This window comes from Dermacentor variabilis, chromosome 4, assembly GCF_050947875.1.
Source record: "Dermacentor variabilis isolate Ectoservices chromosome 4, ASM5094787v1, whole genome shotgun sequence".
Lineage (NCBI taxonomy): Eukaryota > Metazoa > Arthropoda > Arachnida > Ixodida > Ixodidae > Dermacentor > Dermacentor variabilis.
Genome location: NC_134571.1, coordinates 19,246,551 through 19,264,806, shown reverse-complemented (window position 1 = coordinate 19,264,806; position 18,256 = coordinate 19,246,551). Strand labels below are relative to the sequence as shown.

General features: G+C 49.2%; 1 protein-coding gene across 1 annotated transcript in view; it reads right to left on the bottom strand.

Annotated features, from left to right (window-relative positions):
- OtopLa (proton channel otopetrin-like a) overlaps positions 1-11,553 on the bottom strand; it is a 52,424-nt gene extending 40,871 nt beyond the window's left edge. Inside the window, exons 1-2 of the mRNA XM_075688281.1 lie at positions 11,405-11,553; positions 9,347-9,875 (exon numbers count right to left, since the gene is read on the bottom strand). Of these exons, the coding sequence (XP_075544396.1) occupies positions 9,347-9,875; positions 11,405-11,468 (593 nt within the window). The 5' untranslated portion in view covers positions 11,469-11,553. The remainder of the gene's footprint in view (positions 1-9,346; positions 9,876-11,404) is intronic.
- Positions 11,554-18,256: the final 6,703 nt, after the last annotated feature.

The following is an 18,256-nucleotide window of genomic DNA, read 5'->3' as shown; positions in this document are numbered from 1 at the left end:
CCCCTCGTTATATGAAGGCGGCTAAGGAGGTAACGCACGTGCACCCAAACGAAAACGTCAATTGGAACTACTTGAGCAGGCAATTCTTATTTATTGCGATCGCAATTATATATACACTGTAGTCGCATTTTTGTCGTCGCTGTCGTCGTCGAACTTCTCAGCAAGCGTATTTTACACACTGTATCGGTAAATCATTGAAATCGTTAATTTAAACGATCTGTAAATTAAGACTTTCAAGCGTAAACAGGCGGGAGGGGTGTGCTTGCTTTAGGCGGCCTTGCAAAAGTTGCCGGCAACTGCTCCGACCGAACGCCACCTATCAACCGCGATGCATTCTGAAACACTTCGCAGTCCAGCTAACATCAGGTCTCAAACACAAGTTGACATGGGCTGCAATAGGTGTAGCGTTTTCCGAATTGCGGCGGCCCACACAGTTCACCATTCACTCCCCAACCCTGTATCAGGGAGAAATGGTGAAGCCGAAGCATCACCCTCTGAAATATCCGGTGTCCTCGCGTGAACAAAATGTCACTTGCATTTAAGTGTGGTGCCGTCTTGCGCTTCAGTTCACGCATTACTATCTTACGTTATGCTTCAAGTGCGGGACACTTCGGTGTGCAATGTTCAATGTCACCAGGAGCTTGACAACGCACTCACGACGGTGACGCAAAGTTACGCTTCATTTGCCAAATTCTTAACAATACTTGGGTCACTTTTCGTCTGATCACCTGCGTTCAGTTCCTTTTTCGTTTTTCACTCTAGCTACTCTATTTGCTTATACATTACAACGCCTGGTGGCCGGAATGATTACATCAAAGAAAAGAAAAGAAGCAGATCCCACGCACTGTGGGAATCGATGTTGTACGAAGCATTTCTCTGGTAGCTGGCTACCCGGCATAGTTTTGAATTACACAAAGCATTACCAGGTGGACCAACGCGTTTGTGTAAGAGTAACAGCTGTTTGTCTGACGCAAGCGAGTGTGTGACGGCAGCATCAAGACGACGCGGTGACGACGACGGCATTATTTCTACTTCAGCCGTTCGACACGGGCTTGTTGGGTTCTACGTACATAGGCCTTGGACGAGGGTAAGCGATAGAAAAACGGATTGTGACGTCATCATCAACTACATATTTTGCAATTTTAGGTACCTATGACTACGTCATGTGGTGTAAGTTAAAACGACGCTGACATTTGCACTCCGGCGAAAACATGTTCGACAATTAGCCGATCATGAAGGCGGTATACAACGTCGCACAGCTCATACGTAGCGTTAGCTGCTGCGAGGGAATTACTTGAGAACGTGGGCCGATCCCGGATACTGGGATGTAGTCCATCGCGGTATCTCAAAGCGTGAACTGTCACGAGGAAATCACGCGAGAAACGGGCAAGTGACGCACGCGCCAAACGTCTCGAAGAGATGTACGTGCTTTGGCGCGAGTTGAATGTGCCTGCGGTTGTGGCCCATAGTGGTTAAAGCATTGCGCTGCTGTGCTCGAAGGCAGCGGTTTGATTCTACTGTCTGTCACGCGTTTCTATATTAATTTTCTTACCGGTTAATCAAAAGTCATCTAGGAAATCGTAAACAGTACGTGACATTAAACAGCTATTCTTCAGACCACAAGGCTCGATATAAGGTCTCCTTTTATATATGAATGACATCTGCGACATACCCTATACTTAGGAGAGAGCACTTTCTGCTGACGATACAAATCTTTTTGTTTTATATAGTATAAATTTGGAAGATGCCGAACTAAAAGCTAGTACATGGCTAAAAGAACTATCACTATGCTTGGATGCTAATAAGTTACAGCTAAATACAAGTAAAGCCAGGCACGTACCCAGTATTTTTTTTCGGGGGGGGGGGGGGCAACCCAAGGTAACTTTGCTATGCAAATCAGGGGGAGGGGAGGTACCTTTACTAGCACAATTGTGAATAATGCCTACAACTCGCCATGAAGACGCGTAAAACCGCAAAAAAGAATTGAAATAACGTGTATCTCACAGGTACGCCAGTGAAATACACCTCACTTTTACTTGCCAAACAAAAAACCACATCAAATGGACTCGCGCATGAAAGATGCGCAGGAAGAACACTGCCAAGAACAAGTAAACAAGCGGAAGTGTAAAATAAAGATTTCTAGTAGCGTTTTTTGAATTAGCTCTGAAAGAAGTATAAAGAAATATGTATTTTCAGAACAATCACAGTTCTTTTGGATCCCTCGTTTACTGCTCTACCAAGTGTCAAAACCAACTAGTGTGGTTATTTGGGAAGTTGAGTAACGATGCGTGGTCACCAGTCCCGTACAACCGCGTAGAGCACAGGCCGCAGCGGTTCTAGACGTACTGCGCCCATCGCGGAAGGTTAGAAAAACACCCACATTAGCACAGCAGAGAAGTGGCTACCTCAGGCGGCTCGACTGATAACTGTAGAAACGTCATTCAAAACACACGGACTTATTCTCCACTTCCGTCCGCGTTTTCTCTACTTCCTTTTTAAATAAAAAGATCTTGAACCATAAATATTTTAACAAACAAAGGTTAAATGGTTAATTTTCGCTTTTCGTTCCTGTTTGGCTGTTGCTTTGCCTCTCTCCCTTAGTAGATCGCTTAGTTTCTCAACTCCTTGCGACTCTTGTTTCCAGTTGCCAATTTTGCACTAAAGTGCTGTACAATTAGGGAGAAGGCAGACGAGGTAACGGGTGACCGTCATATTGCTTATGGGTTTAACGGTTATTGCAGGGTCTGATGATGGAAGCAGTCTCGCATTATTTTATTTTCCACCTTATCTACCCGATATCGCGGGTATTTGGTTCCGAGGATCTGCCAGCGTAGCGGCGAGCCGTCACTCGAGGTAATAATCAAGCAAAATTAAAGAAAATGTAAACGCAAATGGCGTTTTCTCCGCCCACAACTCTTTCCACGAACATAAACCAGCTGACTGCGAACCGAATCCCTTTCCTGCCCCTGGATCAATCTAAACAAAGAAGGTTGAACTATCGAAGCAACAGCGATGTGCGTGATCGTTGAATAGATGGTGATATAAAAATTGTTGGGCATTATAAATAAAATAAAATAATATAATTAAAACAATAAACTACGCCCTGCCTGCTGCAATAGATGGTGACAACTAAACTCATCTTGAGTAATTCGCGCGGGCGCCAAATCGATGAGAAAACTGGTCTTCACACCCCAGGAGATGTCGATAACTACCGCCATCCAAAAGGAGTGAAAAGATGGACAACCATTGCACTCTGTGAAGATAGAATGGCAGCGAAAGCTGACGACAGTCAAAGCTCTCAAACGAAAAGCAAAGTGTTTCACCTCCGCCGCGGGTCGGCCTAAATATAGCGCAACACCGGGCCGACTACCGGCGGTGGTGAAGCAGGCGTTAAGCACGCCCCATACGCGGGCCAATCCCGAAGATCGCGAAGGGCGCGTTACATGTTCCCGAACCCATATGAATATGTGCCATTGAGCTTGGACCCTTTCTGCACTATCACCAGGATCGGCCCAAATGATAGTTTTTTCTGGTGACGGACGCCGCAAAAACTACACAAGTTAGTCACATAATGCTTTCGCTGTAAAAGGCAGCAAAATGTTGACCGCCTAGTGAATGATTTGTCGGCGATTTAGGAAGTTAGGAGTGGTGGCGTGGGCGGAAGGGGGGGGGGGGGTATGCTGCTTGATTTCGGGGGAAGAGGGGGGGGGCGCCCCTCCCTGGGAACGTGCCTGAGTAAAACAATATATGCCATCTTCAGAGCCCGAAACTCGCATATAAATAATAATTTAAACCTGCGTTTACAAGACGCATTGCTTGAAAAGACAAGCGCTACAATGCTTCTGGGTGTAGTTTTCCAGGAATATTCATCGCGGAATGATCATATATCCCACCTCCAAAACAAGCTACCTCGAACAACTGGCGCACTATGGTTAATTCCAAACAGAATAAAACCGGTTATATTTCGTGCTTTAACTCAGTCCCACATACAACACTGCTTTACTGATCTGGGACTCTACAACAACAACCAGTTTAAATAAACTAGAGGTTTTACAGAAGAGAGCTGTTCGTGCTCTTGGACGCATCCGCTTCAATGATACCACACCTACATATAAAATTAGGTGTAATTTAGTTCCACCAAATCTTTATACAGAGAAGCTCTCGCTTTTTATGTTTACGTAAATTAAAGAAAACTGGGCATATTTCGAGTCTAGCCATCTTCAAATGACCATAACCTTCGTGTGAATAACTATACATTACCTCAGATTATAACTATGGGATGCAAAGCCTGAGGTATAAAATTCCGAAACTCTTAAATAAGAACAAGGAACTGTTAGACCTATTAACACAGTCGCCTTCAATAAAATTGTATCAAAGAAAAGCATGTAACAGAATATAGTTCGTTCGTGTGATGTGCGGTTTTCATGCACATTCTGTGTGTTTTTATGTTGTAAATGCTTATTCGTGTAAGTTTGAATACAATGAACACTGTAACGCTTTTTATATGTAAGACATAGTAATGAACTATGTCTGCTTTTGTTTCCTGACTCCTATGTTTGTCCCCAAATGCGTACTGTTGCAAACCGTTACGTTAAGAACTGAAGTATCAGTATCAAATGTGGTTCATCACGGTTCTTTATTATTCACCCAAACTGTGCTCCTCAAGTGCATGCTCATGCTGTTTCTTTTGTGTATGTACGTGTGTGTGTGTGCACGTGTGTGTGTGCGTGCGTGTGTGTGTGTGTGTACTTGTGTGTGTACGGTTGTGTGTTGTGCTTGATTTTCTTAAATTGCAGTGTATCATTTTTCCCCCGATCTTGTCTCATGAATTCCTAGTTGTCCATTACTTAATTACGATTTGTTAATTAGGACCCAGAACTGAAATTTCGTATGCCTCAAAAGTTCAAAAAATGCCAAACAGGTAGGGAGCACCGGTTTAGCCTGGGTGTCGCATTCACCAGGCGTTATATAGACACGTCATAAGTTGCAGTGACGCGAGTCCGAATTGTGAACACCGTAAGGTGCCAGAAACACTTGCTCACGTATTTTTGCATTTGGGGTTCAGTATCTCTAACTTGCATAGGCGTCTATATCAAGCATAAAACTTATTCTTATCGTCATCCAGAAAGCCCGCATTCTCTCTCCTAACAGTCGCGCCACGTGTCAGTAAGCGCTCTGAAAGAGGTCGTACAGATACTGGCAGAATGAAAAGTGACTGAAGTATCCAAATAATTTTAATCGCATTAAAAAGCATTCAGGTCTAATTATAGTCTCACCTAGTCACTCATTAGTGGAAGGCTACAGAGCGAGACCCGACGGAAACAAAGGAGGCACACAAAGGACGTAGCGGTGCGAGCAGGTTTCTGTGCGCGTGTATGATCTTGTTTCTTTTTTTTTTTTTTTTTGCCAAGTGTTCGCTTTAAAACTAGCCGTGCGCCGACAAAATAAACATTTTTGTTGAAAGTCAGCGCTGTGTCTGGGTGCTTCGTGTGCCTCCTTTGTCTCCGTCGGTCCTCGCGCTGTAGCCTTCCACCATTAAAGGGGCACTAAAGCAAAACACTAAATCAGTTTACACGGATAGAGCGTTCTTTGAAAACACTGTTGTCGTAATTTACAAATATTAATCGGTTGATTACTAAAACAGAAAATGACGTTCAAAGTTCCAGTTTCTTAATTTCGCGCCGAAAACCCCAGCGCCTGTACGTCACGAATTGCAAAGCATCTTTTTTTTGTATTTAGGCCGCATTGGCTGAACAAAAGTTCCCAAAACATGTCATGTTAAAGCTTTGGCTCCTGTAGAACAAAATGTAGTCTATATTTACTGCTAGAGAATTAACTAGGCTAGCCCAGAAGAACGCTGTCAAAATCCATGACGTCACAGCGAGCTGGCGCGGGAACTTCTAGGGGCGTCGCCACCCGTTTCTTTTGTTATTGCGCTCTTTCTGGTGCAGCAAGCGTCTTATTGTGGTGAGTGTGGTGTTTTTGATATTGTATAAGGGTAACTGACTGATACAGAAGAAATAATTTTTCTCTCTAGCGTCCCTTTAATTCGCCTGTATACACGCCCACTGGTATGTAGTTACCGCGTGTGCCCCGTCTTTTTTCACGCATAGGCTCTCAACGCTACAAACGCACCGTAACTCAGCAGTAGTTTTTACGGAGGTAGTGGTTAAGGTAGGTAAAGCGTGGGTTCCAACTGGAGAGGTTGGAAGCACCGTGCTTATGGACGCTGTAATTCACTTATGCGGAAAATAGTAATGTGCGCTAAAAATTGAGTTGTAAAACGACACAAGTGTAAACCGACACTTTGGCACGCACGAACATTGCAGCTTTCGGAGCACAATAGCACAAAAGAAAAAAAAGGAAGAACATATTTATTTAATGAACGCTATAGTTTTGTTTCGCCAAAGGTGTAGTGAATACTTCCCGCCTCACGGCCACATCATTTCGCGCCTCAATTTCAATACGAGTTATAAGTGGCGACGTCGTTAGCAAACATAACATTATCGCGACTTCCCCGCTGTCGGTTCTACAGGCATGGCCACTGCTAATGGGAACACGGGAGCCCGTGGCATCGCTCCGTGGAGCGCGCCGCCACCGGCGGAGCCTCATGAAGTGTTGCGGCGCAGGAGAAATGAAAGCGATTGGCGAAAACCCCGGATAGCCGTCTTCCAAGACTTCACGAGGCGCCAGTGGTGGCGCTACGCGGAGCGCTGCCATACTCTACGATGCCACGGACTCCAGTGTTTCCGCTAGTTGTGGCCCCGCCTATACATTCACGTGTCCCCAATACCTTTAGCGCATGTCCGTAGTAATAAAGGAATTAAACTTAGCATTTTTTTCTCACCCCTTTCACCGATATACCCGCACACTCGCGCACTAGCGCAAGCTGTAACTTTGTGCAGGAAATGCAAAGTGCACGGGAATCCGCAGTTAGTTCAAGCATTCGCCAAGCCCTCAAAGTAGCAAATACAATCACCACTTCGGTCTCCACTAGACGCTATCTCTTTCTGCAAGGAGTTTGCATAGTTCGACAGCTCGAATGCGATGCCATCGACAACATACGTATACGTCCAGTTGCCGAGTACAGTCGCCTGCATGGTAGGCGCCTCTCCAGTCGCTGCCGTGTCGGGGAGAGACGGTGCTGAATGGCACGCCTCGGGTCTTCTCGGTTACGGCGCGCCCGAGCCTAGGCCCCGAAGGCTGCCTCGTTGCCAGCTTTATTCCTTCGTTTACCGGCGTTCCCTTTGAAAAGTCCCGTACACGGCTGATGAACAATGTTCGTCTATTAGACCCTCTTACAGAGGCCCCCACTGGGTGCGAGCGAGGGGTCCCGGTGTTGGGGAAATCCCGCGTCTTTTCTTTGCCAAGGGGCCCCAAACAAAGACGCGTATGCAGCTCCTCACAGCGCTAGCTCCCGATGGTCGCCGTGGACAAAGGACGATGGGCAGATCTCAAAGTGGCGGCGTTGTCGCTGCACACGCACGCCCTTGATGTGTCGTGTAGGCGATAGCCATGCGTTCAAGCGAAACCGCGTGCCGCTTGCTTCATCGCGCGCTCTTCTTCACGGAGCTCGTTATCAAAGGGGCGCTGTTGAAAGCGGCGGCCTTATTCGCGCTAGTGCGCGCCTGGCCGAACAGATTATGCTCTCACCGGAGTTTAAGGATTTTAACCTGTAGATATTTAAACTATATACGCAACCATAGTTTCCTACAAAAAATTACTAAGAGGAAACTCTGGCGCTGATATCATTCATTTACCACGGAAAATATAACACATGGATTTTGTCTAATCTTCGTGCTTGCGGCTTCAGACGTTCTAGTGGTGTTACTTATTACCATTTAACCTTCTAAATTTCTAAGCAATCATATCTTTCCAATGGCACGAAGACAATTAACGAGTATCTGCGAAGATGGGTACACGGCTAATGAACAATGTTCGTCATTGTTCATTCAATAAATGTTCAATAAATGCAACATTGGTATTTGCTGCATTTATAACGCAACATCTTGCTGAAAATGGTCAGATTGCAAAATCACAAAGCCGTTCGGAGCCACAAGACGAAGTTTAGGCAAATCCATGTATTACCCACCCATCCCCGTGCTGGCTAAACCACAATACGTGCAGCTCCCGTACCCTATACAATCTTTTGCTGCATCTTAGCCTCGTCTGTTGTTTTCTGTCGTCTTGTGGCGACTGCGCTGAACGGTCAGACCACGCTTGCCGCTTGCTCCGTTTACTCGCGATTCTTCTTCTTTATTCCTTTTCTATTTTTTTTGACGCACGATGGTAGCAGGAACCAGATGTGTTTTCCTTCAATGTCCTCAGTGACTCCCGGCTAAAGCCATCTATCGTGCATTGGAAATAATTTGATCCAGGAACACGGGATAACGAAAAAATAAAAAATAAAGTAATCGACACGTCCATTGCGCAGCGCGTCATTGCTCGCGTGATTGTTCACTAAGGCATCGCGTCGCTCCGGTATTTAAAACAAAATTAAACATTGCTAGTATTTGTGTAAAGAACTTGCTACCAAATACGGATGCGTACTCGATTAAACGGGAAGAAGAAAAGTTATGCGGATCCTACACAATGAGAATCGGCGTACGCGGAGCCTTCATGAGACAGCCAGCCAGGGGCAAAATAGTGGCGCAGATGACAAGAGACTCGCTGCAGACTTCAGTGATGAACGCGTCCCTCAGCAACCTTGCAGAGCAAGCAGAAGTATCATTCAGGGAATGTCGGCAAGAATTACATATATATATATATATATATATATATATATATATATATATATATATATATATATATATATATATATATATATATATATATATATATATATATATATATATATATATATATGGTCATACACTTGTTTCGGAAGTCGATGGACCACGACAGAGAAAAGGAGACATTCATGTTAGCGATTATTTCTTATATAGACAGAGTACACATTCATTTAAAATTAAATTGTGGGGTTTGACATTCTCACAGGCAACGAGAGATTTCATAGTGCTGGATTAATTTTTATCACCTAGGGTTCCTTTAACGAGCGCCTATATCTAAGTAAGCGAGCGTCTTTTTGCGTTACGCACCCGTCGGAACGCGGCCTGGGATTCGAACACGCGACGCATGCAGCTCAGCTCTACGTAGTCACTGCGCACCCGCTGCGAGCGCGTGTACACAGTTTATGTATCCACAGTTCGACACGCGTATAAATTGACTAAAAAAATGTGAATAAATAATCCACAGAGCGGGTGAATTCACATTCAGGTGGTAGGTGTGCCAAACTAAAGCTATACGGCGTGAGAACAATTAAGTCTAAGAAGATAATGAGACTTACTTTGGGTTCTTCGGCCGAACCTTGTTTCCCGGCGACGAGACAGAGTCGGGATTGATGGTCGAGTACGACGTCGTTCGGGAGAAGCTGTGCGCCTGGTGCAGCGACAGGTGGGGCGACGGCTGCGCCGTCGGCGGAGGCGGTGCGGCGTCTGCCAGGAACTGCGGCGGCGATGGCGTCAGGGGCTGCTGCTGCTGCTGCTGCTGGCCACTGGCCCCGCGCAAGCCGCGGTGCATGGTGGCCGGCGAGCCCGTCACCGCGGTCCGCCCCCGTCGGCAGTGTGACGACATCTCGGCACCGCTGGAAGGTTCGTCCAGGGACACGACCAGTCCCTGAGACCTGCGGACCTCGGCGGGCGAGTCGGTCGGCGCTATCTTGACCAGGCTGAGGTTGTTCTGCAGAAAGCTTATGCCGTTCTTCACCATGATGACCGGCTGCGCCAGAGTCGTCTGTGGTGGCGACGGCCCCGCCGGAAGCGAGCACACCCTGCCGTTTCTCGCGGACGCCGATTCTGGACGGGCCAGGGTGAGACCTGCAGGTGGACGACCGCGCTATACGCGTTGCCCCACGCCGGACAAGACTATACACGAGGTCGGATACGTCGCGCTTTCAGTGCTTCAAGGCGCGATGCTCGCGGTGTCCGTAGAAAAGGTTCTCGCTCTGACTACATGTACACCGAGTTCTTCGCGACAGAGTGCCAGTTACATGCGCAAGTAGCATACGCCTCTGCGAACCACAACGTCGCGAAGTGCAGCTGTCTCCCGTTTATCGTGTCAAACAGTCGACGAATCATTTCACATGAATTCGGGGAACGTGCGCAGCAGAGTATACATCGCGCGCGTATAAGGCATGCGAGCGGGCGGTTGGTACGTGGGGCTGCGTTCCGTGCTACCGTCGTGTCTTAATTGGCGCTTAGCCGTGGTGCACTAGAGAAGCCACACACTCCATACGCTTTGTCGACAAGCGTCGCGCTAACAAGATGGTGAGCGCATCGCGGGAGGAACCATTACAACAGAATAATTCATTGGGTGCCTGATGACGAAACTCGCAAAGAACACGGAAAATGGCCGTCGTAATAGCAACGCGCCGCTTCTCATAGCGGTTCAGAGCCCGTGTAGGCACGAATTGAAAAGCGACGCGTCGTCATGTTATTGCAAGGAATAAAGCCATATCTCACTGCGAAAATCGATATCCCATATAGCGCGCAAGCACGTGCGTCGTACACCTTCCTAGTTTCTCGTCGTCTAATGTTTCATCTCTCTTATTCATTCCCGAAGTAGGTCACGCACGAATGATTCAATTCCCGTTCACGCGGCCGTACTATGAGTGACTCCTTCTGCAGTAAAGCAGTGTTTTACCAAACTTTTCGCGACATCGCTAAGCGTTGCTGATCTGTAAACTGTTGCACCCTGCATGTGCAGTACGCAGAAGGGCCTGTTTTGTTTCTCCGAACAAAAACTAAAGAAAAAGTAAAGGCAAGAATAGAAGGGAACCGTTGTACGGTACCCCACTGCTGAGATAAACTATAGCAACGCGCCGCACAAGAGTTCCAAGCACGACACACCAGCTTATTGGTCTCGATAAAGAAAAACGTAGCTATAATGATAGGCGCGTCGAGGTTTCTCCTGAACTGCGATCTGTGATCGATCTCGGCTCACAATAAGAAATCGTACGCGAACAACATATACTAGTATATGGTTCGTAAAACCATGCACCGGCTTAAGCGCGATAGGGCTTTAAAAGTTAACAAAGACATCGCCGCCTCGTCAGAAAGTTCTTAAGAAGAAGGAGGGTGCGTCCAGCGAATTCTTAAACGACGCACTGCAGCCTGGACAGCATGCGTTTCAGTTCGTTTAAGCCCGTGACGAGTGTAGGAGCGATATTTAGGGGCGAAGAAAGTACGCAGTTCGCCGAATTCGGAGAGGTACCCCATGGCTGCATTCGAGGTGCGTAGTGTAAAAGCTGGGGTTAGGGGACAACGCGCGAGGCCTGTGGCCCGAGTGCATATTTTCGGCAGCGGTCTTGCGACGCGTGTAAAACAGCGAGACACGTGTACTACACCTGAACAGGGAAACGACGTCACAAGCGCCGCCTTGGACGGCGTCAGTCGTCTTCGGTGTGGCATGGCAGGAAGGCGACGACGAGGCCGCAGCTGCCGGACGCGTCAAGGTGCGACGGCGAGCAGTGTCGATGCACGACTGAGCCGTCGGCGCGCGGACCTTCGCAGCAGTGGCGGAGTCGCGTGTCGCCGTTGGCCGCCGACGTATCCATGGCCAGGAAGAGAATAAACCAAGGCGTGCGAGAACCGTGCGATGCGGGGAGGGTGAGGGGAGGGGTGAAGCCAGGGATTAGAGTCCGTCTCGTGCAGCGAAAAACAGAAAAGCAGAGAAGGCTTGGAGCCCAGACTCCGAGCTGCCCTTCCCGGCGCGGTCGTAAGTCATCAAAGCGCTCGCCTGCGGGAGGATCCGGTATCAGCCAAGCGTTGTCACGGACGGAGGTCCTAGCCGGTGGCGGTAGCTTGGGTCCCGTCACGGAGCGAGTGACTAGCCGCTTTCACGTATCGCTCAGTTGCAGCAGGCTGGTTCCGTACTTCATGTTCGATCGACGCTCTTGCGGTCGTATCTCGTAACCGGGTGTGTTACATTTCACATTCTTTTCGTTCTTCGTCATTGGTTCGGATGCCTTCGAGCCGAGTGGCTGATCCCGGCGATAATGGCAGTGTGTCGACGTTGGAGCCAATGACAAAGCAAGAAAACAATGAAAAACGAAAAGAAATTCGGCAGAGACAATTAAGACTGCTTACGTGTGGGAATGCCAAAGGGTTATACCGCTTGTATAGGCTTCGGAACGCCATGAACGCACTCATGTTTGCGCTCATGACGCAGCGCCACTCTCGCCATTGACTACGGTGTCACGTGCCCAGTGACGAATGCACTAGGCCACATCTTTAGTCAGCCAGATGGCTGCGACATGACGTGTGCAGTGACGCACACACTAGGCACCTTTATTCAGCCAGAACCGTAGAGACACCTTGGCGTCGGGGAGCGTGCTCGTCTCGCACCCCGGGGGCCCGGGCTCGATTCCCAACCAATCCGAAATTTACCAAACTTTCTTTTTAATGCCGTTAATTTGCTTTGTTTACAGGAATCTCCATGAGAAATTTGACGTCAATCCGGGCATATTTTCACGTGTTGTTATTCTTCGCGCTGTCGGCCATTTTTGGTACCATCTTTCAGTCACGGGGTACCAAATAAGATGATGGCCGGGATTTGATCCCGCGACTTCGTGCTTAGCAGCGCACAACAAAGCCACTAAGCAAGCACGGTGGGTACGCAGACATCCGTGGCTGTACTGTGTAAGATGAAGAAACGATATTTTTAGGAGCAGACGTCACTCGACCGCTTCATTTGACACCTTCATGATCCATTCATGCGATTTCAGAGTAATCAGAAAAGCCCCGAACGTCTTCAAACCACTTTCTTTCAATGCGTAAAGAAGTGTGATGAATGCAAGTGGTAATTTATAGCTGGAACTGCAGTCTTATAGTTGGTTAGCATCTCTCATTCGTATCTCTAAGAATGAAAAAAAGAAAAAGCTTTGAAGAACTAACAAACGCTCAAAGTTACAAGCGGGTCGGCTTAGGAGCTTGCCCGCTTCACCTCAATCGCACCACAGATGTCTAGACGATAAGCACTCCGCCTTAATTTACGCTTGTGCGCCAAGATAGCTTCCGCTAGACGAACCGAATCCGTACTGAATATATACGGGCCGCACACGACTGAATGGAAGTTCGTTCTTACAGGTCCAGTACAAAGCCATGATAAATTTTAAAGAAATTTTAAAATTACGTTTTCTAGATGTCGTAGGCAGATGTACAGCTTCAGATTATTCCGATTGTAGCATGAACTTCAATACTTCAACCGACTCGGCTATCAACATTTATCCTTTGCATGCCAAGTGTTGGGTGCCCACTGACTTCCGCAAGTGCGTGCACGGAAGTTCGCTCCAGGTGCTGAGCTATAGAAAGCATACCCTACATTTCTCCGTCCCGAAGTCCGCGGCTACGTGAGTCGCTCCGCTCTTCCAATGGCGACGACTCGAGCGGACATGACAGCCAAGGGCACCGCAGCAGGTCCTCACAGGAGACGGACGGACCAGCGTCGCACAGACAGATTACGTCATCGGACAACTCGTGAATGTGGAGCATTATGCAACACCACCGCCCTAGGGACGCTGCTCAATATCCGTTGCAAAGGCTGCCTCCGCGTGCGTCTCCGCTATTACAGGAAGACGAAATATGGTTCGTCGGGGGGAAAAAATTGGGGGGAGGGAGCAGGGGAAGGAGGTGGGGGTACGAATAATAGCGACCCACTCGGCTTCATACTCTTCCGCAGAAATTGTTTACTTCAAGGACTCCGGAGGGGGTGGGTAGCGCGTTTCCTTCCCCCCCCCCCTTTTTTTTTTGACCTCTTATTCGGTTCGCCTGCAAGGGCGGCTCGCTTGCTTTTCTGTTTGTAATTCATCGGTCCGTCTTCTCCCGGGCCTTGAACGCGCATCGATGAAGGAGAAGAAAGCTGACACTGGCTCGCGTGCGCTACGAAAATATTTGCGAGATTCTCCTGCTTCTGAAACGGACGCAAAAAAAGAAAAAAAATCTTTATGGGCACACTCCTCTCCTGGCTGTTTTCCAGCAACGGCAAACTAGAGGAAAGGTAGGCCGCTGGTTCTGGACCCACGGCTCCGCCAAGAAACGACAAAGTTGACCGCGCCCGCTTCAGTGCCACCGCCAGTTTATTCAAGGACGCGCCGCCGGTGTTTCCCGAAGCAACGGCCTTGCGGTGTCCCGATACTGGATCGGTCACACCGAAAACATATATCACGGCAAATCACAACATTTCGTGTGACGCACTTCCAGAAACACCTAGTCGAGACAAAAATGCAGCGCCACCTATATATATATATATATATATATATATATATATATATATATATATATATATATATATATATATATATATATATATATATATATAGAGAGAGAGAGAGAGAGAGAGAGAGAGAAAATAGAAATTATTGATAGGAAAGACAGAGAGGTCGACCAACTGAGCTAGTGCGCTCGTGTGCTACTCTGCGTGTATATATATATATATATATATATATATATATATATATATATATATATATATATCTATTATAAAGGAGGTTTATTGGGGTTCGTAGCGACCGCCGGTTCTACGATGCAGCGCGCACAGTCCCCGAGCTCGAGCCGATGCTGCTGACTGCGCGCACGTTCGTCTTCTTCCTTACAATGGCCCCGCGGAAATAAAGGAGCCATCCTGGCGAAGGACGGTAGAATTGTGATACGGCTTGAGACGCTGAACGTGAACGACTTCGCGGTTGCGACGTCGCATGTCGGACGGCGGCGTTAGCGGCTCAACCAGGTAATTAACGGGTGATGTTCTCTCGAGAACGCGGTATGGACCGTCGTACTTCGGATGGATGGATGGATGCAAAACTTTAATAAACGTCCTGAGGTACGCGACTCAGCGCGCTGCGGGCCGCTCCAACGTTGGGACAGTCACGCCACGCCCGACCGCTGCATCGTGGGCCCTCTGGACAGCCCATACTTGCGCCCCGGCATCGGGGCTCTTGATAGCGGAGAGCCACTTGTCTTCATTGATTTGTTCTGTGCCTCGTAACGAGGGGCAACGCCAGAGAATGTGGTCTAGGCTAGCGATGTCATTGCAGTGCCTGCAAGAACTAGTGGCATAGGTGTCGGGATAAATCTTGTGGAATAAAGCGGGGCTGGGATACGAGCCTGTTTGCAATAATCTGAGTGTCAATGCCTGCGCTCTATTTAACTTCTTGTGTGGAAGGGGAAAGTCTCTCCTGCCGAGATAGAAGTGCTGCGCAATTTCATTGTATGTGGTCGGTTGATCTCTGTTCTCCACCACTGCGGGCCGGCGTTGGAGTTCTCCGTGGTCGCGGAAAGCGAGACCTCGCGCCTTGGAGTGGGCCAGCTCGTTGAGGTTTGTGGGGCCTCCCATGATGGATCCCATGTGAGCGGGGAACCACGTGAGAGTGTGGGCGGCGATGCTTTTGCCGTCGAGGATGCGACAGGCTTCCTTACACACAGCGCCAACGCTGAAGGAGCGGATGGCTGCCCTGGAGTCGCTGAAGATATTGGGATGTTTGTCGTCCAGGAGGGCCAAGGCAGTGGCCACTTGGATCGGCCGCACGCGAGGACGTGCTTCGTACCGAAGCGGCGTTAACGGTCGAACCCCTGTGGTTAATCGACACTACCGTGAAATTGTTGCTGTTGCCATACTGGGCCGCGTCAACGAAGCAGCTGCCGCCAGGGAGTTCTGTCGCGCGGCGTAGCAGCGCCACCGCCCTGGCCTTCCTTCTTTCTACGTTGCGCTGAGGATGCATATTGCGCGGGGCGGGCGATATGATGATTCTATCTTTCTGCTCTTTCGGAAGGCCCTGATAGGCGTCTTCGACAGTGGCCGGGGGGACGCCCATCTCTGTTAGGAGTCGTCTGCCTGCCCTGGTGCCGGAGAGCCTGAGAATCTGTGCCCTTTCTTGTGCTTCTGCAATTTCTTCCAGGGTATTATGAATACCCAACTGCAGGAGTCGGTCGGTGCGTGTGTAGTTTGGTAGTCCGAGCGCGCTCTTGGTCCCCCTCCTTATCATGGCATTTAGCTTGTCTCGCTCGGCCCTCTTCCAGACGTGCATGGCCGCTACGTACGTGAAATGGCATAACAAGAAAGCGTGGACTAGCCTTATCAGATTCTCTTCGCTCAGGCCTCTCCTTCTGTTAGCTACCCGCCTGATTAGACCGATGACGCTATCCGTCTTTTTTGCCAGTTTGTGAATGGTGATGCTATTCGTGCCCGCCCCTTCGAGTGTCATTCCCAAGATTCGAATGGACGCGACTTTGGGAATGGGATCTCCGCACTTGGTGTAGAGATTAATGTCAATTTCAGTGGGGGGTTTCCAGTTCTGTGGCTTGCGGCCCTTTCTAGTTGGGCTGTAGAGAAGGAGCTCTGATTTCTTTGGGGAGCACCGGAGTCCCGTGTCGGTTAGAAAGCGCTCTGTAGTGTCGACAGCTTCCTGGAGAGCGGCTTCGACTTGTCCGTCACTGCCACCCACGCACCATACCATGCTGAATACGCCGGTTCTCGTCCGGTCGTACTTCGGAAGGAATTTTAAAACGAGCCCAGGCGTGCGGTGTGGCACTAACAACCAGACGAGAACGCCCGGGAGAAAAGTGGAAGTCGAGTTCTGGGCATCGTGAACGGCTTTTTGGCGGTTCTGGTCGTCCGAGGTGAATCGGCGGGCAAGCTGGCGACATTCCTCTGCTTGTCTGGCGGCTTCCGAGAACGGCAGGCATTCAGATGGGTCAGACCGGTAGGGTAGAATGGTGTCAATTGTGTGCGAAGGATGACGGCCGTAAAGAAGGTAAAAGGGTCAGAATCCGGTAGTGGCCTGAGTCGCGGTGTTGTAGGCGTAGGTGACAAACGGAAGAACTAGGTCCCAATTAGAGTGATCAGGTGAGACATACATGGCGAGCATGTCACCAAGAGTTCGATTAAAGCGTTCCGTGGTACCGTTAGTCTGCGGGTGATAAGCAGTGCATTTACGATGAACAATGGCGCATTCAGCAAGCAGTTGTTCGATGACTTCAGATAAGAAGGCGCGGACTCTATCGCTTAAAAGTTCACGTGGACCTCCATGACGAAGGAGAAAACGGCGAAGCAGGAAATTGGCGACCTCCTGCGCTGTAGCATTTGGTAGAGCAGCAGTGTCCGAATAACGGGTTAAGTGGTCTACCGCAACGATTATACACCTGTTGCCGGCAGGAGTCAACGGAAGTGGCCCGTAGAGATCTATGCCCACGCGATCAAAGGGTCGGGATGGGCATTGTAAAGGCTGGAGTTCACCGGCGGAGTTGTGCGGTGGCGCTTTCCGACGTTGCCACTAATGACAAGAGCGGACGAACTTTCCAACGAAATTATACATTCGCCGCCAGTAATAGCGGTGTCGAAGTCTTTCGTAGGTCTTGAAGACTCCCGCATGGCCACACTGAGGGTCGACGTGGAACGAGGAGCAGAGTTCTGATCGCAAGATTCTCGCAATGACGAGTAACCAGTGTTGCGTACTCCAGGGTAGCGTACCGTACTGCTGCCGAGAAGTAGCGACGCCTGCCTATCGAAGCTCGACCGACATTACTTATTGGGTAGCGTGGCGTTGTCGGCGGGCTGCAGGCATCCGGTAGATCATGGCGACCAAGCAGGGGCGAGACGATTTGCTAGTGCGAAACTTGCACTGTTTATTCAAAGGTAGTTGAAAGAAAATAAGAAGAGCATGAAGTATGAAGTATCAAGTATGAAGTCTCTCAAAAGTACATTTCGGAGTCCCTTAAATAGGCTCTCTACAAGTGTGGGCGGGGTCTTGCTTCCGTCGAAGGACACGTGACAGGCACGGAGAGAAGGCCCCTCCTCCTGCAATACCAAGCACGGGCAGGAGAGGTCGATCCTCTCATCGATGAATCCGGGGAGAAGGTCGGGTGAATGACCTCTCCGGCGTCGTGGGGTCCGGCCAAGAGAAGGTGAGGGGGATGAGGTAAGCACACACGATGCCACGACCATGAGAGGAGTGGAAGAGGTCGCCCGTGGGCTCCGGCTCAGGGGTAGAGTGAATGACCTCTCCGGCGCTCGTGGGCTCCGGCTCAGGGGTAGGGTGAATGACCGCTCGCCACGTGGTGTCAGACGCCAACCCTAACACCAGGTGCGTCCCTCTGGGGCATAGTTGCGTCGATATAGTAGCTGGTCGCGAATCGCAAAATGAGGCACTTGGCGCCGAGTGACGCTGGAACTTTCGACGTATCCGAAAGAAGGTCGAGCAGAG